This window comes from Saccopteryx leptura, chromosome 2, assembly GCF_036850995.1.
Source record: "Saccopteryx leptura isolate mSacLep1 chromosome 2, mSacLep1_pri_phased_curated, whole genome shotgun sequence".
NCBI lineage: Eukaryota > Metazoa > Chordata > Mammalia > Chiroptera > Emballonuridae > Saccopteryx > Saccopteryx leptura.
Window position 1 is genome coordinate 357,877,003 of NC_089504.1, and position 26,344 is coordinate 357,903,346.

The 26,344-nt window shown below is 52.8% G+C and overlaps 2 protein-coding genes and 1 non-coding gene across 4 annotated transcripts; 2 read left to right on the plus strand and 1 right to left on the minus strand.

Annotated features, from left to right (window-relative positions):
- Positions 1 to 296: 296 nt before the first annotated feature.
- Positions 297 to 22,113, minus strand: ZBTB4 (zinc finger and BTB domain containing 4). 2 transcript variants are annotated; one of them, XM_066364757.1, is made up of 4 exons: positions 21,955 to 22,113; positions 6,982 to 7,051; positions 5,472 to 6,538; positions 297 to 4,811 (listed from the first exon to the last, which is right to left on the minus strand). In XM_066364757.1, exons 3-4 carry the CDS (start codon positions 6,527 to 6,529, stop codon positions 2,882 to 2,884), a joined length of 2,988 nt encoding a protein of 995 aa, XP_066220854.1. In that variant the 5' UTR covers positions 6,530 to 6,538; positions 6,982 to 7,051; positions 21,955 to 22,113; the 3' UTR covers positions 297 to 2,881. The 2 variants fall into 2 exon arrangements, with proteins under 2 accessions (XP_066220854.1, XP_066220855.1); XM_066364758.1 differs by lacking the exon at positions 21,955 to 22,113 and adding an exon at positions 18,436 to 21,465.
- Positions 13,502 to 13,577, plus strand: TRNAS-GGA (transfer RNA serine (anticodon GGA)). Its single transcript has one exon. It is a non-coding gene; the product is annotated as a tRNA-Ser (tRNA).
- On the plus strand, positions 20,768 to 25,727 carry SLC35G6 (solute carrier family 35 member G6). Its single transcript, XM_066364519.1, is given in 7 exon segments — positions 20,768 to 20,821; positions 21,771 to 22,506; positions 23,438 to 23,593; positions 24,888 to 24,970; positions 24,972 to 25,219; positions 25,221 to 25,390; positions 25,393 to 25,727. Coding segments are annotated over 7 exon segments (1,782 nt in total).
- The last annotated feature ends 617 nt before the right edge of the window (positions 25,728 to 26,344 follow it).

The following is a 26,344-nucleotide window of genomic DNA, read 5'->3' on the forward strand; positions in this document are numbered from 1 at the left end:
TAAGGCAAGGCCTTTCTGGAACATGAATATTTAGTTCCTGAAAGGCTGTATGAACTGAACTGAGTTTAATGTTTCTGCCTGGAGGTACATCAAGGTTAGCTTGAGCCTAGTAACTGTAGCAATTACAATGAAGTAGCTAGGGTCAGCAAGTCCTTATACCTACTCAGGTGCTGGAAGTTGTTGCCCTAAGAGGGAGAACAGGGCTACAACTCCCAAGGATCCCTGTGGAGCAATGTCCCTGTCCAGCCAGACCCACCAGCCACGGAAATAATTGCACCTGGCGTTCCACTGCAGAGCACAGTTTGTTTGTCTTGTTGGTTTATTGGCCTAGAGAGTTGGACACACACACAAATGCGGAGATAAATATTGGTCAGTTTCACTAAATCTCGGTCCTCACTACGTATAGAGCTAGAATCTGTAGAATTCTAAATCTTGCGTGCTGTGGCACAGAACCAGTGGCCTTTTCCACTCCATTATCACCCTTCTTCCCAGGGAACATGGGGAAAGAGGGCACAAACTGACAAGACTTGATTTTCCAAAGATTAAGTTGCAAACTCCAAATTTCCAACATCTGAAATTCACAATATTCAGGTCCCCCATAGCTTTTAACCTCCATTTTGCCACATTCTCATTTGTTGCCTAGAACCACCAAATTCTGGAAATTATTTTTCTTAATCATATTAAAAAATAAAAATAAAAGGTCTACAATCTCAGATCTCACAAAATGGTTTTAGAATTTTGAGCTTTTCTGAAATTCAAATGCCCCGGTCCATCCTCAACCCCTTTAATCTCCTGTGTCTTTTGCCTCAGAGGGGTTAAGGTTGAGGATACAAGGGGACTATCATCCCATCTGCCTCCTGCCTCCAAGGCCTTCTTCGGTCTCTCTTGTGGTTCCGCTGTGTGTGTATATAATTTGTACATACATACATATACTGTGTGTGTGTGTGTGTGTGTGTGTGTATGTACGTATGTAACTTTTATGTACTTTTTTCTCAGTTTTTCTAAAGTGCCAGAAACAAGATTTATGTGGACATTTTAGTTTAGTTTCTGCTGGGTTGTTTGTTTTTTGCATTTTTCCCTGTTTAAAATTTTTTTTCTCCCATAAAAATTGGAACTTGGTACATTCAGTAGGAAAACTCTTCACTCGAACTGTGGCCAAGACCAAGAAAAGTGCAAAGAGACAGAGTAGTGAAGGAGTGACACTCCTCCATGGTTAACATTCAGGAAGCCTGTCTAACCTCCCCCTTTGTATAGTCTGGGAAGGTAAGAGGAGGCAGGAGGATGCTCCTGTCCCCCCCCCCCCCATTCACCTCCCTCTAAAAGCCATGATCTTGCCCTTTCAACATCTGTTGAGAGGACAGCCATCTTGGCCCCAGAAAACAGTAGCTGGGGAAAAGGCTGCCATTTTGATGACAGCAACTCCCCCCCCCTTTTAAAACTGTACTCCTCTCATTCCCATGTATCAAATTTGCTCCCCAAAACTGGCTCTCCCCTTGTGAACTCATTTTTTTTAGGGGGGAGGTGGGTGGGATGGGAAATGTTCCTTTAATCACAGAGTGGGGAGGCCCAGTTTATCAGAGAATCAGGAGCAAACGTTTCTTCAGCTCCCCACTAGAAGGAAAATAGGGACCCTGACCAGGGTTAACTAGTGCAAATTAGGGATTAGGGACTATTTAAGGTCCCTGCACCCCATCCCTAGGCTGGGATCTTTGGGTGTGGGGAACTGACTCAAAGATGGGGTATAAGGTGCTATTTGGAGGGAAAGTTGGTGAGGATACCCCAAAGCCCACCAAGGGAATAGTATGGTTTCCCCAAAACCGTCTGAAGTGATTGGTGAGGGAAATGATGCTGGGAAAGATGGGGGTAAAGCTAAGGATGGGAAGTCATGTGCAAATCTTGGGCTTACGCACCCATCCAACCCCCATTATTTTTCTGGCTATTTGGTCTAGTCTGGGAGAAACCATCAGGAAAAAACAGGGAGAAAGTAGATTCTCTTCCCCATCCCATCTGGAGCTCCTCCCTCCTAGCCCCCAAATCTGGTTTAGCCCAGAAGAGGACATACGTAGAAGCAGAAAGAGGTGTGATCTACTCACCTCTTTTGCCATGGAAGAATCTGGGGCTCACTGGATTTGGGGGCAAGATAGAGCCAAGATTGGTGCTGCCCTGGGCTGGGAAAGAAACAGATGGGTAGCCCTCCTCGCCAATACCTCCTTGACCTAGATTGGGAGAGGCCATCTCCAGAGTCTAGCAGTATGAGGAGGAATATGGAAGATCCAAAGGCATGGAAGCCAAGGAAGGCATGGCATGTTAATGTGAAGGAAGGAGAGACACAGGAATCCACCACTGGAAGAATAGAATCCAAAGCCAAGCTCCCAGGTGGGTAGTTGTCAGGTATCACAATGGTCTGGTCCAGGCCCTGGGCCATGAAGAATGGAATGTGCTAGGAAGCATCTGGGCGAGGGCTTGGAGAAAGCTTCAGAATGAGGGGGGGTCGTTAGGAGAGATGGTTTCCCCCTAGGTATACGATGAATCAGGGGGGTGGGTTAGACATTCAGAGCTGGTGGGGGCCGTGAGTAGAGATTCATATAAGTATATTGCTCAGTTGCCCCAAGGGCTGGAGAAGGAGATGGGAGCAGGCCCTACCTCTCATGGAGGCCATTCCCTGGAGGAGAACTGAGAGGGGAACCATCAAAGATCCCTTCCCAAGAGATAGGAGAACTACAATCTCACACAAAGCAGCCTGACTCCTGAGCTCCAGGGGCCCCTCAGTCCCTGCACAAGTGTGGAGGGGCTCCCAAGGGACAGGGAGGCCAGGGAGCCAGTAGTGGTGGGGGTTCAGGGAGGGTGGCATCTAGTGAAAGGGGAGATCTGGGCCCAGAACTCACCCCACATCTCCCTTCTGGGTTCCCTCAACCCCTGCCCATTCCCCTTCTCCCTTAGGGGGCACTGGCGGAGGAAGAGTTGGAGGGGGTGGAGTTGGGGGCATGGGGGGGACTGCTTGAGGATTGACTGCGTAGCCAAAGACCCCTGGTAGGAAGGGAAGGGCCCCGCCACCCTTCTCATCAGGTAGGACCATGTTAAGAGCCACCGGGAGGGCAGCCAAGTTGCTGAAGTTGTAAGGGTAGGCAGCAAGGAGCTGGGGACCGTAGACGAGTGGGTAGGGCTCAGGGTAGAAGGTGACTTTGGCAGCTCCTATCCCCTCCATCCGGTCCCCCTCCCCAGTCCCCACTGGTCCCTCACTCCCAGGTTTTCCCCTACCACCACCGGGTTCCCGGCCGCTTCCGATCAGAGCCAGTGGAAATTCCTGCACAGGTGGATATGCATAGGTGCCCCCTCCTGCCACCACGGGGGGCTCCTCACCCCCTGAGATGACGGGGTCCTGGAGCGAGGTGGCCTCGGAGGCTTCCTCAGCAGCCGCGCTGCCGCCGCCCGCCTCCCCGCTGGACGAGGAGACTTGCATCTCCTGGGGGGCCTCCTCCTTGACATCCCCGAGTCTGGTGCCAGCGCTACCCTTGGAGTAGGCGATGACAGGCGTGGGGGTGCCCCCAGGCCTCTCAGCAGCATGCCTCTGCCCGTGGCGGCTCAGGGCGGCGGCCGTCTTGCACACCTTGGCGCAGTGAGGGCAGGTGAAGCGGGCGGAAGGCCTCCGTCCCGCCCGGGAGCTGTGGGAGCCCCCGCCATGGGCCTCCTGGTGTTTCCGCAGCTTCCTCAGGGTGGCGAACGTTTGGGCACAGTCCCCGCAGCAGTGCCTCCGCTCGGCACAGGCACGCCCCGTGGGGCCCTCGGCGGTGGAGGTCTCCTCCCAGCTCCTGGGTTCCAGCTTCTGCCGCCAGCGCGGCGGCCTGCGGCCTCTCGGCGTCCCGCTGCCCCCGCCGCCTCCTGGCCCTCCAGCTCCGGCCTTGCGCTTGGGCTTGTAGGAGTAGTAGGGCCTCCAGAGCTGGTCCTCCTCTCCGGCCTTCGATTCCTCCTGCTCCTCCTCCTCCTCGTCCTCTTCTTCATCCTCCTCCTCACTCTCGTCCACTTCCTCTCCGCTCAGCTCCCCAGGATGCAGGTCAGTTTCTGAGATGCGGCGCTTGACAATGGCCTCCTCACCAATTCGCACAGTGATCTGACACAGTGGCGGTGGCACCTGGAGCTGAGGACCCCGACCAGGCCCTGCAGGAGGACCCCCATCACCGCCAATCCCACCAGCTGGCTTGGCCACATAGGTCAGAGTCCTTCCAGCCCGCAGGCTGCGGCCTTTGGCCTCCTCTGTGGCCATGGCGGGCCCCGCGGCTGTGGCTGGGCTGCCTCCTGTGGCTGGGCTGGTCGGTGTGGGTGCAGGCACTGGGGGAGGAGGTGGGTACTCACGCTTTTTGGGAGGTCTTGGGGGAGCAGTGTAAGTGATGACAGAAGCGGCTTGGGCACCTCCTGTGCTGGCCAACCCACCCCCTCCACCACTACTGCCCCCGTGAACAATGACAGAAGGAGCCGGGTGGGCAAAAGTGATGACGGAGGGCGGTGGGCCAGGCTCTGGGGCAGGTGGGGGACCCGGTGGTGGGCTGACTGGCATTGCTGGAGGGGCCGGTGTGGTGAGGCTTGGAGAAAGAGGAGCCTCGGGGGCTCCCTGGCTGTAGGTCTTGTAGGGTCGCTTGGCTGCCCGCATGGGAAGCAGGCGGTACAGCTTGAGGGTATTGAGCTTGGGCTTATAGCCTCCATTGGGTGTCTTCTCACTGGCTAGGAGGCCGGGGCTAATGCCATGGAAGGCTCGCTGGTGGGTCTTCAGGTTATAGTAAGTGACAAAAGTCTCCCAGCAGAAAATGCACTGGTACCTGGGCCAGGACAGAGGGAACAGGGCAGGGACAGAGCAAGTTGAGTCAGGAGCCCTGAAGCCAGGTACTCAGCTCCCCACACCCTCTACTGCCCTCCACTCGGACCTAGACCTTCCTTGGCCACTTGCTCACCCCCTTTCATGCTGCTCAGCCCAGCGTGCCAGCTTCAGGAGGGACACCAGTCCAAGCTCGGTGCCCCCCACGCCAGCTGTGAGATGCTGGGCCTCAGCTGTTCCATTGTGAACTGGGAACAATCACACACCTTGCCTAACTCATAATCCTTCTTTTGAAGCTCCAGTGACAGAATGGGAAAATGTCTTATAAACGGGGATACATTATGGAAATACATATTGTAACTACTGGAGGGCATGCCTGCGCTCTCCAGAGTCTTTTCCTGTAAGGGCAACTTTCTCCTTCCTCCTTGGTCTTCTCCGTATCACCGAGCCAGGACATAGCACCTAGAGGTGCTAACAAGCATCAGCAGAAGGAACTGGGGCTGAGCGGAGGCAGACAGGTAAGCAACGAAGAGCAGGAAAGCAGGGCCAGTGGTGAGCGGGAATCTCAGGATCTGGGCTCCACACTCTGCCCACTCCCTTCCTTCTCCATGTGGTGCCCGAGAACTGACTGCTGACTTCACTGCCCCCCCCCCCCAACACTCACCTGCGCTCCCCGGTGTGCCACACCTCGTGCTTGGTGCGGTACTCGGCCAGGGCAAACACCTTCTCACAGTAGCGGCAGGGGTACTTCCTCCGCCAGGAGTGGACATTGCTGTGCCGCTTCAGGCTGGACAGGGTCACGTAGGAACGCTCACAGGCTGCGCACACATACAGCACGTGGCCACCTACTACCTTCACCACGTGCTCTGGGCCACCTCTGAAGCCCACTGTAGGGGGCAGGGCAGAGGCATCCACTCCTGTGGGGCCACTAGGGCCAGAGCCCCCAGCTCCCAGCCCTGCAGAACCCCTAGTGCTGACCCCCCTGCGGCACTGTGCCTCATGGGTCTGTAGCCTTTTGGGATGAATAAAGCTTTTTCCACATCGAGGACAGGGGAGAGGCCGTCGGGAAATGAGGGGCTGCGAGTCAGGGGCCTGAGCCTCAGCCCTGTCATTCTGCCACTCCCTCGCTGGCGTAGGCCCAGGCCTAAAGCTGTCCTCTTCAGACTGCGAGGTGGCCATGGGGACTGGGGCAGGAGGCACCCAGGCATCGCCTCCCTCCCCCAGGCCCTGCAGGCGGGAGATGCCCAGACGCCGCCCCAGAGCCCCGATCTCTGCCACAGCTGCCCCATCCCCTCCGCCATCAGGCAGGGCAAGCCGGGCACTGTAGATGAAGTTGAGGACATCAGAGAAGGCAGCTGCTGGGACCCCTGGCAGCTCTAGGACCCGGGGTGGGGACGAAGCGGGGGGCGAGGCTGGAGGGGGAGAAGAGGAGGAAGAAGAGGAGGAAGAGGAGGAGGAGGAAGAAGAGGAGGCAGCTGTGGTGGTGGCAGGGTTAGGGGCTGAGCCCCCAATAACTGGTGGGAGGGGCAGTGGCGCTGAAGCAAGCAGGGCCTCTCTAAAGAAGGGACTAGAAGCAGCCAGGACGCTTCGGTGAGCAGGGAACTTGGTATCTCCGGCTATGAGGGTAACATCACAGAAGAGGCCACGGAGCCGCTGCTCATTGAGCTGACGCAGGACAGCTGGGGCGTGGGATGGGTCGGTCACCTCTGCTGGCGGGGGCATGGCGCCAGCCTAGACAGAAGAGAAGAGGACAGGGGAGACTCTCAGAGGCTAGGCAGAGGGCTGAGGCTCTAAAATCACAGAGGTGAGCTGGGAGGAGTCAGATGTTGTTGGTCAGAGATTAGTAGAATGCTGACTAACTTCCGATCACAGAAGTCAAGGGTTAACCTCAGCCACCCATGTCTAGCCAGCAACCAATACCAGTATGCCAAACATCTGGAGCTGGAAGATGCCAGGAATAACTCAGGTCTTGGTGGAGGTCAAAGGTTAAAACCTTCAAAGTCACAGACTAGAGAAGTAAGCAATGGACACCTCTCCTGCACTGGGAGAAAAAATGCCCCCACAACTACTGATGACCATTTCTCAAAACTCTCAGCCTCGACAAAATGGCTGCCCAGGCTGGCCTGTAGCCTCAGGTCCAATTTTTCCTAGCTATACACCTCTTACCGTCTCACCTGAGAGCACAGCCAACATGGAGCAGAATGGGGGTGGCTCAGCAAGTCCCTTCTGCCTGGCCTCTTCCCTCTGTGAAGAAACAGAAACCATGTCCTCAGTAAGGGGACTGGGAAGGAAGGGACCCCAGGAGGTTGGGGGTATACAGTGCTCAGTGACCCAGAGGAGGACACTTGGGCTGCTCTGCCAACCCTGACCCTCCCAGGAGCCTTTGTCAGATTATTTGCTTAGCCATATCCAATCAGACCTAGGAGGTCACACAGATTATTGCAGCCTTGTTCTGCTGTCCCGCAGATGTACAGGAACAAGATAGTTTGCATATTCCCAATTCACCTCAAAACAGACAGCAGCTTAGTTCAGTCCTGTAGGTCCAGGGAAGCCTGCTGGATCACTCTCAAGCCCTCTGGGCCGGTTTTGGAGCTCAAAGGGAATCAAACATTTACATATTGTCTTTTTTATATTGGTCTCATTTACATACCAAAATGGATTTGCTTTAGATTTTTTTATTGGACCACGCTGCTAGATATTCAAATTAGGTAAAGACCTCCTCTCACAAGTGCCAGCCCCATTAATCTTTGAGGGGATTTCTGGCTCAGATGCCAGGAGACCACCAGAGACCACAATTCATACACAAGTGCTCAGCTTGCTCCAGTCTCTGGAGGGCACTGGAAAGGCCACCAGATTGGGGGGTGAGGACACTTGGGTCCCACTCCTTACTCTGAGAGGGAGGCTTTAGTGCTTTGGTTTAAAAATGGGGGGACGGAAATAACCCCCATCTCACCTCTTTCTGGGGGGGCTCCTCCAAAAGGACTAGTAGGAACCCAAAGGCGGGTTGTAGCAATCACTGCATAGAAGACACCTCACAGCCATGCTCCCTGCGCACAGCAAGGCTTGGGGGACAGTTTCCAACTGAAGATCTGGGTTCGAGAGCCATACAGTGTCTTAGCCACAGTCACCCAGAGCTGATAACAGCTGGGGCCTGTTCACAGAGCCTGGCCTGCTGACCCGACAGCAGAGCTCTCGGCCCCTCTCGGAGCCTGGGAGCACTCTCCTTCTGAATGCCCTGGGCCATACATGTTTCTGCGGTGTCCTGCATCCAGAGTTCTTCATACAGCCCCACTCCCAAAAACCCTTCTTTTCTTGCCTGACCAGGAGGTGGCGCAGTGGATAGAGCGTCGGACTGGGATGCGAAGGAACCAAGTTCGAGACCCCAAGGTTGCCAGCTTGAGCGCGGGCTCATCTGGTTTGAGCAAAGCTCACCAGCTTGGACCCAAGGTTGCTGGCTCGAGCAAGGGGTTACTTGGTTTGCTGAAAGCCCACGGTCAAGGCACATATGAGAAAGCAATCAATGAACAACTAAGGTGTCGCAACAAAAAGCTAATGATTGATGCTTCCCATCTCTCTCCGTTCCTGTCTGTCCCTATCTATCCCTCTCTCTGACTCTCTCTCTGTCTCTGTAAAAACAAAATAAAACAAACAAAAAAAGAAAACCCTTCTTTTCTCATTTAGTAGTCATACTATCTGCATTAAAAAGCCTTCCTGGGGCCCTGGCCGGTTGGCTCAGCGGTAGAGCGTCGGCCTGGCGTGCGGGGGACCCGGGTTCGATTCCCGGCCAGGGCACATAGGAGAAGCGCCCATTTGCTTCTCCACCCCCCCCCCTCCTTCCTCTCTGTCTCTCTCTTCCCCTCCCACAGCCAAGGCTCCATTGGAGCAAAGATGGCCCGGATGCTGGGAATGGCTCCTTGGCCTCTGCCCCAGGTGCTAGAGTGGCTCTGGTCGCGGCAGAGAGACGCCCCGAAGGGGCAGAGCATCGCCCCCTGGTGGGCAGAGCGTCGCCCCCTGGTGGGCGTGCCGGGTGGCAGCTTCAGAAAAATACAAAAAAAAAAAAAAAAAAGCCTTCCTGGGCCCTGGCCGGTTGGCTCAGCGGTAGAGCGTCGGCCTGGCGTGCGGGGGACCCGGGTTCGATTCCCGGCCAGGGCACACAGGAGAAGCGCCCATTTGCTTCTCCACCCCCCCCCCTTCCTCTCTGTCTCTCTCTTCCCCTCCCACAGCCAAGGCTCCATTGGAGCAAGGATGGCCCCGGGAGCTGGGGATGGCTCCTTGGCCTCTGCCCCAGGCGCTAGAGTGGCTCTGGTCTCGGCAAAGCGACGCCCCACCCCGGAGGGGCAGAGCATCGCCCCTGGTGGGCGTGCTGGGTGGATCCCTGTCGGGCGCATGCGGGAGTCTGACTGTCTCTCCCCATTTTCAGCTTCAGAAAAATACAAAAAAAGAAAAAAAAAAAAAAGCCTTCCTGGCTGACCAGGGAGTGGCGCAGTGGATAGAGCATCAGACTGGGACGCGGAGGACCCAGGTCCGAAACCCCAAGGTCGCCGGCTTGAATGCAGGCTCATCAGGTTTGAGCAAAAGCTCACCAGCTGGAGCCCAAGGTCACTGGCTTGAGCAAGGGGTCACTCGATCTGCTGTAGCCCCCCGGTCAAAGCACACATGAGAAAGCAATCAGTGAACAACTAAGGTGCTGCAAGAAAGAATTGATGCTTCTCGGCCCTGGCCGGTTGGCTCAGCGGTAGAGCGTCGGCCTGGCGTGCGGGGGACCCGGGTTCGATTCCCGGCCAGGGCACATAGGAGATGTGCCCATTTGCTTCTCCACTCCCCCCTTCCTCTCTGTCTCTCTCTTCCCCTCCCTCATGCGGGAGTCTGTCTGACTGTCTCTCCCCGTTTCCAGCTTCAGAAAAATACAAAAAAAAAAAAAAAAAAAGATTTCAAGAATTGATGCTTCTCATCTCTCTCCCTTTCTGTCTGTTTGTCCCTATCTGTCCCTCTGTCTCTGTCACAAAAAAAAAAAAAAAAAAAAAAAAAAGTCCTTCCCTCCACAGCCCCTTTCAATTTCCCAAAAGACTGTTCTGATTCCCAAAGAAGCAGGAAAGTGATATACGGGTGATAATGCGAAAGTTCAACAGCCCGGATGGCCAGGCACATTCCTGGGTCAGTACTACCCTGCCAGGTGCTGGATTGCAGATGGGTCTGGTTGTCAAGTGAGGAAAGAGAGCGCTTCTTCCCATGACAGCCACCAGCCCACTGGGACCCCCAAGAGTCAGTGCTTTACTTGCATTACCTCATTTACTCCTTTCCTCTTCACTACCTAGTGTCCCTATTTTATTGATTTTTTTTTTTTAAGTGAGAGGAGGAAAGATAGAGAGACAGACTCCCATATGCGCTCTGACTTGGATCTACTTGGTAACCCTCATCTGGGACCGATGCTCAAATCAACCGAACTATCCTCCCCGCCTGGGGCCAAAGTTCAAACAATCGAGCCACTGGCTGAGGAGGAGGAGAGAAAGAAGATGGAGAAAGAGGGGAAGAGAAGCAAATGGTAGCTTCTCATGTGTGCCAATTGGGGATCAAACCCAGGACATCTGTATGCCGGTCAACGCTCTATCCACTGAGCAAACCGCTAGGGCCAGCTTCCCCGTTTTAAAATGACCAACTGAGGCTCAGAGGTGCTAGGTCAGGGGTCGGGAACCTATGGCTCACGAGCCAGATGTGGCTCTTTTGATGGCTGCATCTGGCTCACAGACAAATCTTTTTTTTAAAATTAATTATTTTATTTATTCATTTAGAGAGAGGGGAGAGAGAGAGAGAGAAGGGGGGAGGAGCAGAAAGCATCAACTCCCATATGTGCCTTGACCAGAGAAGCCCAGGGTTTTGAACCGGCAACCTCAGTGTCCCAGGTCAACACTTTAACCACTGTGTCACCGCAGGTCAGGCCAAATCTTTAATTAAAAAAATAACATTGCCTGACCAGGCGGTGGCACAGTGGATAGAGCATTGGACTGGGATGCAAAAGGACCCAGGTTTGAGACCCCGAAGTTGAGCGCGGGCTCATCTGGTTTGAGCAAAAAGCTCACCAGCTTGGACCCAAGGTCGCTGGCTCGAGCGGGGGGTTACTCAGTCTGCTGAAGGCCCGCGGTCATGGCACATATGAGAAAGCAATCAATGAACAACTATGGTGTCGCAACATAAAACTGATGATTGATGCTTCTCATCTCTCTCCATTCCTGTCTGTCTGTCCCTGTCTATCCCTCTATCTGACTCTCTCTGTCCCTATAAAAAAATTAAAAAAAACAAAAACATTAAAAATATAAAACAGGGGCCTGGCCTGTGGTGGTGCAGTGGACAGAGAGCATCAACATGGAATGCTGAGGTTGCTGGTTCAAAACCCTGTGCTTGCCTGGTCAAGGCACATATGGGAGTTGATGCTTCCTGCTCCTCCCCCCTCTTCTCTTTCTCTCCCCTCTCTAGAATGAATAAATAAAACCTTTTTAAAAATATATATATAAAACAGGGCCCTGGCCGGTTGGCTCAGTGGTAGAGCGTCGGCCTGGCGTGCAGAAGTCCCGGGTTCGATTCCCGGCCAGGGCACACAGGAGAAGCGCCCATCTGCTTCTCCACCCCTTTCCCTCTCCTTCCTCTCTGTCTCTCTCTTCCCCTCCTGCAGCCAAGGCTCCATTGGAGCAAGGATGGCCCGGGCGCTGGGATGGCTCTGTGGCCTCTGCCTCAGGCGCTAGAATGGCTCTGGTCGCAAAATAGCGATGCCCCAGATGGGCAGAGCATCGCCCCCTGGTGGGCAGAGCGTCGCCCCCTGGTGGGCATGCCGGGTGGATCCTGATCAGGCGCATGCGGGAGTCTGTCTGACTGTCTCTCACCGTTTCCAGCTTCAGAAAAATACAAAAAAAAGCCCCCAAACAATAAAAATATAAAACAGGCCCTGGCCGGTTGGCTCAGCGGTAGAGCCAACCTCCTGGCGTGCAGGAGTCCCGGATTCGATTCCCAGCCAGGGCACACAGGAGAAGCGCCCATCTGCTTCTCCACCCCTCCCCCTCTCCTTCCTCTCTGTCTCTCTCTTCCCCTCCCGCAGCAGAGGCTCCATTGGAGCAAAGATTTCCCAGGCGCTGGGGATGGCTCTGTGGCCTCTGCCTCAGGTGCTAGAATGGCTCTGGATGCAACAGAGCGACACCCCAGAGGGGCAGAACATCGCCCCCTGGTGGGCATGCCAAGTGGATCCCGGTCGGGCGCATGCAGGAGTCTGTCTGACTGCCTCCCGGTTTCCAGCTTCGGAAAAATGAAAATAAATAAATAAATAAATAAAATTAAAAAATAAAACAGGCCCTGGCCAGTTGGCTCAGTGGTAGAGTGTCGGCCTGGTGTGCAGGAGTTCGGGGTTCGATTCCCGGCCAGAGCACACAGGAGAAGCACCCATCTGCTTCTCCACCCCTTCCCCTCTCCTTCCTCTCTGTTTCTCTCTTCCCCTCTCGCAGCCAAGGCTCCGTTTGGAGCAAAGTTGGCCCAGGCGCTGAGGGTGGCTCTGTGGCCTCTGCCTCAGGCGCTGGAATGGCTCTGGTTGCAACGCCCCAGATGGGCAGAGCATCACACCGTGGTGGGCATGCCGGGTGGATCCCAGTCGGGCGCATGCGGTAGTCTGCCTCCCCATTTCCAACTTCAGAAAAATACAAAAAAATAAAAAGAAAAAAATAATAAAACATTTTCATGTATTACAATCCATTCATTTCCTACCGCTCATGTTCATGGTTGTGGGTGGCTGGAGCCAATCACAGCTGTCCTCTGGGACAACACCAAATTTTTATTGGACAATGCGTAAGGTACACGGGTCGTTGTATGGCTCTCATGGAATTATATTTTAAAATATGTGGCGTTCATGGCTCTCTCAGCCAAAAGGGTTCCCGACCCCTGTGCTAGGTGAATCACCCAAGAACATGACCAGTTTGTAGCAGGGCTGGGATCTGATCCCAGAAAGTTTGGCTCTAAAGCCTGTGTTCTTGATTATACCATATCATGGTGAAGGGCTTATTTATAGCTATGATACTGAGATATAACAGGAATATATATATATATATGTATTTTTTAAATAAAATTTATTTTAAGGAGAGAGACAGGAAGGGAGAGTGAGAAGGAGAGAGAGCAAGAAGCATCAACTCATAGTTGCTTCACTTTATTCAATGATTGCTTCTCATTTGTGCTTTGACTGGGGGTGTAGGGGGGGTTCCAGTTGAGCCAGTAACCCCTTGCCAAGCCAGTCACCTTGGGCTTCAAGTTGGTGGCCTTTGGGATCAAGCCAGCAAAGTTGGCAACATGTCAATGATCCTGCCACCAAGCCAACAACCTCACAAAGGAATATATATATATTTGGTCTTCATCTCTGTAATGAACACAGAGCTCCTAAAACTCTTGAAATTTCCTAAGTGATAAGAGCATTAAGAGCATCTTTAATTCTAATAGTTGGTCTTTGACCCTGGTTCCTGACACCAATCTCCTAAATCCATTGGAATTTTCTGGGTGATAGGAGCATCTTTTGTTCTAATGAGGTGACTGCTGGTAGACTTCTGGATGGGGTGGTCCCTGGAAAAACCAATCATGATTAAATGCTTGGAACTTTCAGCCCTGCCCACCCACCCCCAACCTCTGGGGAGGGAAGAGGGACTGGAGACTGAATTAAAGATCAATTAGGCCCTGGCCGGTTGGCTCAGTGGTAGAGCGTCGGCCTGGAGTGCAGAGGTCCCGGGTTCGATTCCCGGCCAGGGCACACAGGAGAAGCGCCCATCTGCTTCTCCACCCCTCCCCCTCTCCTTCCTCTCTGTCTCTCTCTTCCCCTCCCACAGCGAGGCTCCATTGGAGCAAAGATGGCCCGGGCGCTGGGGATGGCTCCTTGGCCTCTGCCCCAGGCGCTAGAGTGGCTCTGGTTTCGACAGAGCGAAGCCCCGAAGGGCAGAGCATCGCCCCCTGGTGGGCAGAGCCTCGCCCCCTGGTGGGCGTGCCGGGTGGATCCCGGTCAGGCACATGTGGGAGTCTGTCTGACTGTCTATCCCCGTTTCCAGCTTCAGAAAAATACAAAAAAAAAAAAAAGAAAAAAAGATCAATCATGCCTACATAGTGAAGCTTCCACAAAAGTTCTAAACTATGAGGTCAACAGAGCTTCCAGATTAGCAAACACATCTATATGCTGGGAGGATGGCATACCCCAACCATGGAGACAGAATTCTGCTCTTGTGCTCAGGACCCTTCCAGACCTTGTCCTTTGTACCTCTTTATTGGCTGTTCATCTATTTCAGGGCTCCCCAAACTTTTTACACAGGAGGCCAATTCACTGTCCCTCAGACCATTGGAGGGCCGGACTATAAAAAACTATGAACAAATCCCTATGCACACTGCACATATCTTATTTTAAAGTAAAAAACAAAACGGGCCAGACCTGTGGTGGTACAGTGGGTAAAGTGTCAACCTGGGAATGCTGAGGTCTCTGGTTCAAAACCCTGGGCTCTCCTGGTCAAGGTACATATGGGAGTTGATGCTTCCTGACCCTCCCTCCCTTCTCTCTCTCTCCTTTCTTTAAAAATGAATAAATAAAATATATATTAAAAAAAACAGGAAAAATACAATATTTAAAATAAAGAACAAGTAGCCTGACCAGGCGGTGGCACAGTGGATAGAGCGTTGGACTGGGATGCAGAGGACCCAGGTTCGAGACCCCAAGGTCGCCAGCTTGAGCGTGGGCTCATCTAGTTTGAGCTAAAGCCCACCAGCTTGAACCCAAGGTCGCTGGCTCGAGCAAGGGGTTACTCAGTCTGCTGAAGGCCTGCAGTCAAGGCACATATGAGAAAGCAATCAATGAACAACTAAGGTGTTGCAACGTGCAATGAAAAACTAATGATTGATGCTTCTCATCTCTCTCTGTTCCTGTCTGTCCCTTTCTATCCCTCTCTCTGACTCACTCTCTGTCTCTGTAATAAATAAATAAATAAAATTTAAAAATAAAGAAAGAAAAAACAAGTAAATTTAAATTAACAAACTATTTTAAATCAAAATTTAAAAATAAAGAAAGAACAAGTAAATTTAAATCAACAGTATTTCAATGGAAACTATGGGTGCTTTTGGCTAATGAGATGGTCAATGCCCGGTCCCATATTTGTCACTGCTAGCTGTAAGAAGTGATATGACGCGCTTCCTGAGCCATTATGCGTGTGTCCCGCGTCACCGGAAGTAGTACTGTACGTGTACGTGAGTGACACTGCGCTTTGCAGCGCTGCCACATACAGTGCTCCTCTCACTGACCATCAGTGAAAGAGGTGCCCCTTCTGGAAGTGAGGCAGGGGCCAGATAAATGGCCACAGGGGGCCACATGTGGACTGTGGGCATAGTTTGGGGACCCCTGATCTATATTATCATATTCTTTATTATAGAATCAGTAAACATAAGTATGTCCCCAGTTCAATGAGCCATTCCAGTGAATTATCAAATCTGCGGATCTGTCCCTCCATCTCTGTCTCTGTCACACACACACAAAAAAGGCCTCCTCCACAGTCCATTTCAATTTCCCAGAAGACTGTTCTGATTCCCAAAGAAGCAGGAAGGTGACAAAAATCTCTCCCAATTTATAGCTGGTCAATCAGAAGTATAGGAGGCCTGGATTTGCAACTGACATCTGAAGTGGGGCAGTCTTGTGGGCCTGAGCCCTTAACCTGTGGGATGTGACACTGTCTCCAGGTAGGTAGTGTTAGAATTGAATTAAATTGTAGGACACCCACCTAGTGTCAGGGCATTGGTCAGTGTGGAGAAAACCCACACATCTGATGTCAGAAGTATTGAGTAGCATGTATAGAAAAAGTTGTGTTTTTCTTTCAAGAGCACCAATGAATGCCCTCATAGCCCATATGTTAAAATGAGAGGTAGGCCCTTCCTCCAAGAAGTAGCAGCCTTGCACAGGTTAGCGAAGGAAAGGTTCAATTTCACCCCTTGGCCGGGCCTGCCCACCTGTACAACCATAAAGGCATGGTGCCGCCTGACCAGGCGGTGGCGCAGTGGATAGAACATTGGGCTGGGATGTGGAGGACCCAGGTTCGAGACCCTGAGGTCGCCAGCTTGAGTGTGGGCTCATCTGGTTTGAGCAAAGCTCACCAGCTTGGACCCAAGGTCACTGGCTTGAGTAGGGGGTTACTCGGTTTGCTGAAGGCCCCGGTCAAGGCACATATGAGAAAGCAATCAACGAACACTAAGGTGTTGCAAGAAAAACTAATGATTGATGCTTCTCATCTCTCTCCATGCCTGTCTGTCCCTATCTATTTCTCTCTTTGACTCTCTGTCTCTGTAAAAAAAAAAATAAAAAAATAATAAAAATTAAAAAAAATAAAAAGGCATGGTGCCTACTGAGACATGGCTGTGTGCTGACTACCAAGATACTCGCACAAGGCCTATTGAGGCGCCTTAGAACCAGAGAAGTCCAAAGCCCTTAGAGATCACCTAGAATCATCATAATCATGGTATTTGTAGTTGCAATTTATGAAATACTTATTATCTACCAAGTACAGAGCTAAGCATTTTATCTGCATCATCTCAACACTCAAAAGGACCATCATGGGGCAGGGGCTATCATCAACCCACTGTACAGATGAATAAACTGAGGCTTTCAATACTCTATAAACTCTTCACTTTCAGGTAGAGAGAACAGAGTTGCAGGGTGATTTGCCCTGGGTTTCATTGCTAACCAAGTTTGAACACAGCTCTTCTGAGTTCAATTGCCCCACCACTGGCTGCTGCTTAGGAGAGGTGAAGACAATAGCTATGTGACCCTGGGCGTTACTTAACCTCTTTGTATCTTCGTTTCCTTGTCTACAAGGTGGAGATAATGACAAGTTCCTTCGTAGGGTTACTATAAAGAATAAATGAGCTAGTAACTGGTAGTGCCTAGAAGAGTGCCTGGTACACAGTAAATGCTCAGTAAGTGTTAGCTCTTATTATCATCTTGGAACTCAGTCCTGGAAAATAGTGGAAGGAAGTGGTGAAGAAAAAGAGGCAGAAATCAGGCTTCATGGTAGGTTTGGTGGCTCTGTGGTTTTTAGTTTTTTGTTTTCACTGTTTCTCTATTCTTGACCGGCCGTGTGATCTCAGAAGTGTGACTGAGGTGGGGATCCGAGCACTGCCACCAGACACGCTCCACCTTTTGCTGTTCCCTGTCTGGAATGTTTTCTCAGACAGCTTCATGCCTTGCTGCCCTACCTCCATTAAGCCTAGACTCAAAAGTCACCTTCCCTCCGAGGCCTTCCCTGGCCGCCTCCTGATTTCCCAAACTTCCTATCCCTCTCCCTGACTTTATTTTTCTCCTTGGCACTGAGTAAAACATATTGCTCATTTATTTCTAGAATGTAACCTCTAACGGAGGGAAAGTTTTTTGTCTGCTTTGTTCACTGCTATCCCTAAACAGTGTCTGGGGAGGTGTAAAAAAAAAAAAAAAAAAGCCATGGCCGGTTGGCTCAGCGGTAGAGCGATGGCCTGGCGTGCGGGGGACCCGGGTTCGATTCCCGGCCAGGGCACATAGGAGAAGCGCCCATTTGCTTCTCCACCCCCCACCCCCTCCTTCCTCTCTGTCTCTCTCTTCCCCTCCCGCAGCCAAGGCTCCATTGGAGCAAAGATGGCCCAGGCGCTAGAGTGGCTCTGGTCGCGGCAAAGCGACGCCCCGGAGGGGCAGAGCATCGCCCCCTGGTGGACAGAGTGTAGCCCCTGGTGGGCGTGCCGGGTGGGTCCCGGTCGGGCGCATGCGGGAGTCTGTCTGACTGTCTCTCCCCGTTTCCAGCTTCAGAAAAATACAAAAAAAAAAAAAAAAAATAGCCTTGACTGGGTAGCTCGGTTAGAGCGTCGTCATGATACACCAAGGTTGCAGGTTTGGTCCTCAGTCAGGGCACATACAAGAGTCAACCAATGAGTGTATAAATAAGGGGAACAGTAAATCAATGTTTCTCTCTAAAATCAATAAATTAAGGAAAGGTTTTTTTGTTGTTTTTTTATTACAGAGACAGAGAGAGAGAGAGAGGGATAGATAGGGACAGACAGGAACAGAGAGAGATGAGAAGCATCAATCATCAGTTTTTCGTTGCAACACCTTAGTTGTTCATTGATTGCTTTCCTCATATGTGCCTTGACTGCGGGATTTCAGCAGACCGAGTAACCCCTTGCTCAAGCCAGTGACCTTGGGTCCAAGTTGGTGAGTTTTGCTTAAACCAGATGAGCCCGCGCTCAAGCTGGCGACCTCGGGATCTCGAACCTGGGTCCTCCGCATTCCAGTCCGATGCTCTATCCACTGCACCACCGCCTGGTCAGGCAAGGAAAGTTTTGGTGAATGCATAGACCTGCTTTCTTCAAAGTCTGCCTGCTGTCTGCCTGTCCTCAGGGAGGAAGCCATCCTCAGTGCCAGACTGACATGACCAGGGGCTGGGATGGTCAGTGTACCTTGACGGCTTCGGGGGAGCTCAGACCTTGCCTGTTAAAATTCCAGGGCTTTACATGCATTGCCTCGTTTAATGATTTTCCCCAAACCACCACCCAAAGTTGGTATTTATATTACCCCAGTTTTATAAATAAGGAAACTGAGGCTCACAGAGGGGTGGATATACCTTGTTCAAGGTCACACAGCTCGTGAGTAGCAGAGTCAAAATTCAAATCCAGGCCTGTGTGGATCCAGATGCTGTCTTTCCCTGTGCCACACTGTGGACCATGCCCTGAGAGGGCCTATGGCCAGCCGGCAGGTTGCAGAAATCAACACACAAGGTCTCATGTGTTAAATGCTGTGTCGTGTCTGACTGTCCTTTCCTTTGCTCCCCACACCCAGCAGTCACCAAGTCTGATAAAATCCTCAGTCCAGCTTGGGAATGACTCTGGATGCCTTCCCCTCAATCCACCTCCAGCCCCCAAACTAGCTCTGGGCTTTGTTAACACTCCCGTGGTCTAAGGCCATGGCCTCCCACCCATTCACCCTCTTCTAGGCTTTCACCCAGCCTTCCTCTCACTGAAGGTCATGCCCCAGTGCAGCTCAATGGTATTACTCCTCGTCTCAGAACCCTTCGCTGGTCCCCACTCCAGAATCAAGTTCAGATTCCTTAGCAAGGCATTCAGTCTGTTTCCAATCTTTCTTTCTAACCTTACCTTGGGGTAGTCATCCTTCAAGCAGCCGGTGTGCTGTCCAACCTCAACACATCCCCTTCTTACAAGCCTTTGCCTATGCTGGTCCTCCTCTCAGAAATACAAGCCTTCCCCAACCTCTTCTCCAAAGCCCTCCGACGTGTTAAGATCAGACTCAAATGCCACCTCCCTCTTGGCTCTCCCTGACCCACAGGACAAGGACAATCTCTCCTTCACCTGGCTCATCAACACTTTTTGCCTCTATGGCCAGCACCCAGGAGCAGATATTTAGCTCAGTCCCCAGGCTAAGACTCCCTGAGTTACCAAGCATATGGGTCTTCTGAAATGGACTGGTGCAGAGGCTAAGTTATACAGAAACTGGGGAGAAGTGTGTGCACAGAGAGGCCCACAGAAAGCTTCAGAGGGCAGCAGACAGCATAGGAGAGCATAGGATCTGTGTTCAAATTTGGTTGTGTTCAAATTTGGCTTCACCTCTTACTACCTAAGTGGCTTTAGGCAAATTACTTCTTTAGGCCTCAGCTGTCTCATCTGAAAACCAGAGGTAATTAGAATACCTGCTTCCATGGGGCACTGGGAAGACTAAATGAGTAATCGTATGTAAAAACAGAACAGGGCCTGTACAAGTAAGTGCTAAATAAGTGTTTACTGCTATCCTTATTAGCTGAGCCCCAACAGGGGCTCAACACTGGCAGAGGGCTGACAGTTGTTGGCGCAAGGACAGTGCCCAAAGTGTAACTACTTTCCAAGTCCATTTCCCACGTGCTACTTGCTCACAACCTTGTTGGAAGATAGGCAGGGCAGGCAATCAGCCCCATTTTACTGGTCAGGAACTGAGGCTCCCTCAGGAAAAGCGCCCGTGAAGAAGCAGTAGGGCCAGAACCCCTCAGTTCTGGTCTCGTCTCCTTGCCCTCTACCAGGCGGTGGTGCACCTGCTGGGCAGGCCTCTCCCAGCACCCAGCCACCCGTCCACGCAGTGGGCCCCAGCCGTAGTGCCTGCCGCCTTCCTGCGACGTGTATATCCACCCTCCTGGCCAGCTTCAGCCCAGCCCCCCGTGGTGTGTGCACTCGGAATAAACACACACACACACATCTACAGAAGCACCCAGGCCCCAGAGGTGGGGAAAACCTGCTCGGAGGAATCTGCCTCGTGAGCGAATTCAGACCCTACCAGTCACAGGAGCTGCCCTGTGTGCGTCACAGAAGACATGGAAAAGCAGCGATACCGGCAAGGGGGGCAGAGGGTGAAGCAAGAGGAGCAGGCTGAAAACTTCGTGTTTCTTTTTTCCATTTCAGTGACAAGAGTCACACCCGACCTTTACGTAAACATGACCAAGGAGCCGCTCTGTCCAAGCTCAGTTTCCTTGCGGCCGCCAGGACTCTCCTCCCAGTGACCCTGACATGTTGGGCAGGCCAGCAAGACGCAAGCTCACGGACCCTGCACAAAGACGAGCTGGGCCACCCAGACAACACTCACCGAGCCTCTGGCTGTTCCCCTTCGTCTGCCCCGCATTTATCTCCCTACCTTCTTCCTAACATAGCCCCCCACACACAGCAGCCCCACACAGTTAGCTATTTAAACACACAAAAGACAGGCACGCACACACAGCTAGCGGCTGATCTCTCCAGGCTGAGGCCCACATGCCCTTGTCACGCCACCTCCCTCCCCGCAAGTGTTTTCTGAGCAGCTTGCCTCCCAGCCCAACAGCACGGACAGGCTCCCCACAAACAATGTCACAAAAGAATCCCTTGGAGAATGTTGCACGAACACAACCTTCCCTTCACTAGGCTGCCAACAATTCCATAAACATGACCTGTACGTTCCACCCAGAAGCCCCCACACCAGTGCCAGCTGCTCTACAGGTACCTGAGACACACCCTAGGCTTTCTCGAGACCCACATGATAGGTGGTACCCGAGTTCTAGGTGCACCTCACTCCCACCCGCCCCACGCAACTGGCTTGTCACACAGACACAGAAACCCATCCAGCAGGGTCATCCTCATCCAGACTGGACCACTCCTCCAGAGCACAGAAATGGGACCCAGAAGTGACACCTTCCTACTGAAAGGTAAACAACTGCCCCCTCGAAATAGGCACATACACCCTGCACTCTCTGTCCAGAGCACTTACACCAGCTATCTGCGCAGAAAACAACAGTTCATAAATAGTTCATATGTGCAGTAGGTAGAAGAAAACACATGCTGGTATAAAACATGCCCCAAACCTCACATCTAACAAACTCTGCATATACTGTAGACCTTACTTGGAATGTGAACCTGTCACCCAAAGCCACAGGGCCACCTGTAATTCTGCCCCACAACACTGGACACCCCACCATCTGGCTTTCTGTCCCCACGGCGGAGGGAGGGCCCTACACAGACCCCGGGCTGCCAGACCAGCAAACAGTGGTGCGCAGCAGAGGTTTACCTTGCCCCACAACACGGCAGGAGACACACAGTCTCCAGGACTCACAGCCACAACCCTGCCCCGACGGCGCAGTGGCTCCGGAGCCCCTTCTGGTCCTGCGCACCCCGCACACCCTAACTCTGGGGCGCTCTGGGGCCCACCCCTCCCCCTCTCTGCCTGGCTTCTACGCCATCGCCCTCCCAGCAGCTAGCAGCTCCGGCCGGAGCTCACACCCGCCCAACCCTACCCCTAACCTGCCCCACAAGGGGAGGGGGGCATTTCGGCTGCAAAATTAACCTTTCAAAAGGGGAGCGAGGGCGACCCCTTCCCGGCCCTCTACGATCGCACCTCCCCCCGCCGCCGCTGGGTCGTGCGCCGGACTAGGACCCCTCAGTCTCCCCCTAGCGCCGCGCGCGCCTGGGGGCGGGGCCAGGCTCAGCCCCCAACCCCGAAGCCCCCAGGTCAACCCCAAAGGGTAGCGGTCCCGCGCGGGACGCGACCAGGGTCCCCGCGGCACTGGGCAGCGGGGAGGGGGCCCGGCTTTTGGCTCCGGTCCGCCCTGGTCCTGTCCGGTTCGCCCGGGGCCCACCTGACTGCGATGGCGCCGCGTCCGCCAGGCCCGGCTCATCACCGTGGCCGCCCCCGGCCGCTCCTGTTTCGCCCGCCTCCAGCTCCGGCTCCGGCTCCTGCCCCCCCAACGCCCGGCCCCGGCCCGGCCCCGCAGCCGCCGCCGCCGCCGCCGCTGACATCATCGGCCCCCCCCAACCCCGGTCCTACCCCCACCCCCACCCCCGGAAACAGTCCCCCCCAGCGCCGCCGCCGCGGCCGAGAGGAGGCCGGCGTAGCGCAGCCGATTCCGACACAAGGCTCCAGGCTCCGGGCTCCGGTATGGCCGAGGGCGCCCGACGGCCTTCGCCCGGACGGATCTCGGGAGGGGAAAGGCTGAGCGCAGGGCAGCGAGACGGACGGACATCCAGCGGGGCGCGGGCCTGGCGGCAGCACTCCCACATAATTGCACGACCACCCACTCCCTGGGAAGAGACGCCCCCCACCGCGTGCCCTCCACTGAACGTTGCACACCGCCCAGAACGAGCACACCCTCTCCGGGCGCAGACCCACAACATGGCAGGCTCGCAATCAGGTCCGGTGGGACACGCAGATACAGGCTCAACAAACTAACAGGGCCAGCACTCACACACACCCTCCTCCAAAATGCAGGGGACCCCCACCAGACGACGGCCAGGAATGCTCCAGCCTTACGAACAGGCACCATAAATGACTACCAGCGCAGATGAACACGCAGTTAGGTATTTTGCCACCACCAGAGGAAAGAGCCAATTCTATACACTTGTCCGTAAGTACAGAGGCCTTGGTGTGGGCCTCCTAGGACAACACCAACAAAACACCAGGTGGAAGCACACACAGAAGAAACACATTCTTGAAACTCCTGAGAGACAATCCCGGAGACTTCTCTCTGGTGTTCAAAAATTCAAAACTCAGGAGACAGAGGAGCCGGCCCTCAGAGCTCCTTTCCGAAAAACCTTTCTGAAACAAGGTAACACATGAACAAATACGTTTTCTATTTTATTTTATTGATTGATTTTAGAGAGCAAGGAAGGGGAAGAGAGAGAGACAAGAACTTTGATCTGTTCCTGTATGTGCCCTGACCAGGAATCGAACCAGCAACGTTTGTGCTTCGGTATGCCACTCTAATTAACAGGGGGAGCTATCCAGCCAGGGCAAACAAATTAATTTAAAATTAAAAGAAGTCTCGCCCAGGCCAGATGGCTCCATTGCTTAGACTAGAGCATTGGCCCGAAGCACTGAGGTTGCTAGCTAGTTCTTATCTCCTGGGCAGGGCACATACAGGAGTGGACTGATGTTCCTGTCTCTCTCTCTCACCCTTCTTCTCTGGCTAAAATCAATAAATAAAAAGTTGTAAAAATGTATTAAAACCAAAGAAGTCTCATCACAAGTCGTAAAAGGAAAAAAATTTTGGAGTCATAGAGACATATATACAAAGCAAACAGGATTAGACAACAATGAGAATATAGGCGCACTTCTACCTCAAGGAGGTTTGAGGGAGAAGAACCTCCCCCCCTATTTCAGGAAAATTCCAATGAACCACCCCCACCCCCTCCAACCAGGTCACAATGGCTGGAGCTCTGAAGGGGCCCAGGGCCCTGAGCCAGGAGAAGAGAAGGAATTTCGTAGGAAAATGGCCGGGAATTAGACTGTTGTCCTGAGACAAATCTTTGTTATGGACTTTGGAATGCCAAGTCCTGTGAGGGCAGAACGCTGTCCCTGAAAGCACTGATAAGATTGTTTAAAGGAAACAGCTGATCCCTATGGCCTTTTCCCTACATACCTGAAAGGTATTAATCATCCTCTGCACCTGAATCCATTGTAGACTAATTTGACTCAGGCTCTGCTAATTTGCTTGATGAGCAAAGAGACCAATAAATATGATGAGAGATCTCATCATATGGCTACAGAGATCTGGGCTTTCAGTCCTAGAGGCTGGGAGTTCCCTGTACCCATCTTTTGTTTGTTTGTTTCTTTTTTTTCAGAGACAGAGAGAGAGTCAGAGAGAGGGATAGACAGGGACAGACAGACAGGAACGGAGAGAGATGAGAAGCATCAATCATCAGTTTTTTGTTGCGAGACCTTAGTTGTTCATTGACTGCTTTCTCATATGTGCCTTGACCGTGGGCCTTCAGCAGATCAAGTGACCCCTTGCTCGAGTCAGCGAGCTTGGGTTTAAGCTGGTGAACTTTTGCTCAAACCAGATGAGCCCGCGCTCAAGCTGGCGACCTCGGGGTCTCGAACCTGGGTCCTCTGCATCCCAGTCCGATGCTCTATCCACTGCGCCAATGCCTGGTCAGGCTGTACCCATCTTTTCTGTATGTTGTGTCCTGTGTGTTTTTCTTAAGTGCTGTAGTGCCTTTCTTTCGTGCACACCCATTGCCCAGCTGGGTGCGGCAGAATTCCAAGGAAAGATGGTGAATGTGAGGGCTAAGGGGTACAGCCTCCCTCCCTATAACTCCTTTCCCCTCCTCCCCTAAAACTTCCCAACTGTCCTAGAGACATGCATAAATGAAATTCACAATGGTGTACCCAGATATCTCTGGAACCTGTAACATCACATATACACATAGCATCTGAGGCTACTTCCCCTTCCTCAAACCAACAGAGCAACCCTGAGGACAGCTTGCCCAGAGAAATACTGTGCTCCAGGACTGCAAACTCGCTGCTTCCTGCTTCAGAGGCTCCAGGCCCACTCTGTACTACCTTATCCACCTTTCAGGCTCTTTCTAGCTCCTGAGTTCCTCAGTAAGACAGTCTGCCTCTCTACTGTCCCACAGGGTCCTAGACCCCAGCCTGGCATTTGCCCTGCCCCAGGTACCCTTGACTATGGCTGCTCTAATGCCCAAGCTCCTTTCTTCCTAACAGGCTGATAGTCAACCTGCCCGACTTCACCCAGCCATTGCTGCCCTCCATGGTACCCTCTGTTCCACCCAGCCTCCTCTGGGACCAGTACTGCCACCAAGGTTCTACTTGTGCCCCTGCTGAGAGGGGCCTTGCCCACTGGTTTTTGTGGGCCTTTTCTCCCAGATGGCTTACCAGACTTCTCTTACCCTTGCTGGACTGCTCACCTGTCAATACCTCTTCTACCTCCCCATTGCTGTGCTCCCTAAACTGTGTGGTGACTCACTGTTGGAACCTCCTGATGTCCATGCCTTCTTCACCATCTTAAGCATTGATGTGCCTACAGATACAGTTCAGGTAATGCCTGCTGGCAACACTGCCATTGTCCACAAATGTTCTTCCACTATTTGCTCTGTTCTCCTGGGTCTGGTGTGGCCTGTTGGGCAGCACCATGAAACTAATGATCTTTGTGGGACCTGGACTATGGACACTATAGAAGGGGATCAGGGGCCTCTACACTGCCCTGGGCTGTGTGTTCACTTTCCTGGGCAGCCTGGCACTATCACTGGGTCTTCTGGTGTATCGTTCCCTGGACTTCCCTGCCTACCAATAGCAGCCTTCCTGTTTGGGCTGGTGGGCTCCCTACCAGGCTTCTTTCTGCTGCAGACCCCAATGTTGCTTAGTGACCCTCTGAGTTGGAGCTGTGTGGGGGCAGTGGTGATTCCTGCCCTATTCACTTTTAGGCACTGACCAAGGCCACCCTGCCCTGGTGTGTAGATCCTGCATTCTGAAGTGGTGGTGGCCCTAATGCTGCAATATTATGTGATCTACTCGACCATGGTACCTTCTGACATCGGGGCAGTGGCTGTGTTGGGCACCATTGCCATCATCGCAGCCCAAACCTCAGCTTCAAGAGGGCAGGTGGAGGAGTGAAGTTGACGTGAGAGGCTGGGGGTTGTGGGGGCAAGGTAAATAGAAACTGGAATAAAAACGGGAGAACAAATGGAAAAGAACTGGTATGGCCTGACCACGCGGTGGCGCAGTGGATAGAGCATCGGTCTGGGATGCGGAGGACCCAGGTTCGAGACCCCGAGGTCGCCAGCTTGAGCGCGGGTTCATCTGGCTTAAGCAAAAAGCTCACCAGCTTAGACCCAAGGTTGCTGGCTCGAGCAAGGGGTTACTTGGTCTGCTGTAGGCCCGCGGTCAAGGGACATATGAGAAAGCAATCAATGAACATCTAAGGTGTTGCAACAAAAACCTAATGATTGATGCATCTCATCTCTCTCCATTCCTGTCTGTACCTATCTATCCCTCTCTCTGACTCTCTCTCTGTCCCAGAAAGAAAGAAAGAAAGAAAGAAAGAAAGAAAGAAAGAAAGAAAGAAAGAAAGAAAGAAAGAACTGGTATGGAAGAGGGACACCTCTTGGAGTCAGGGGTAACGTAGGGACTTGGTGGAAAGGAACTGCCTAGCCCTAGAAGACGCAGAACAAACCTGGGGACCAAGAGATCTATGCTTGGGCTAGAGGATCAAGGCGTAACTAAAGGGTAAG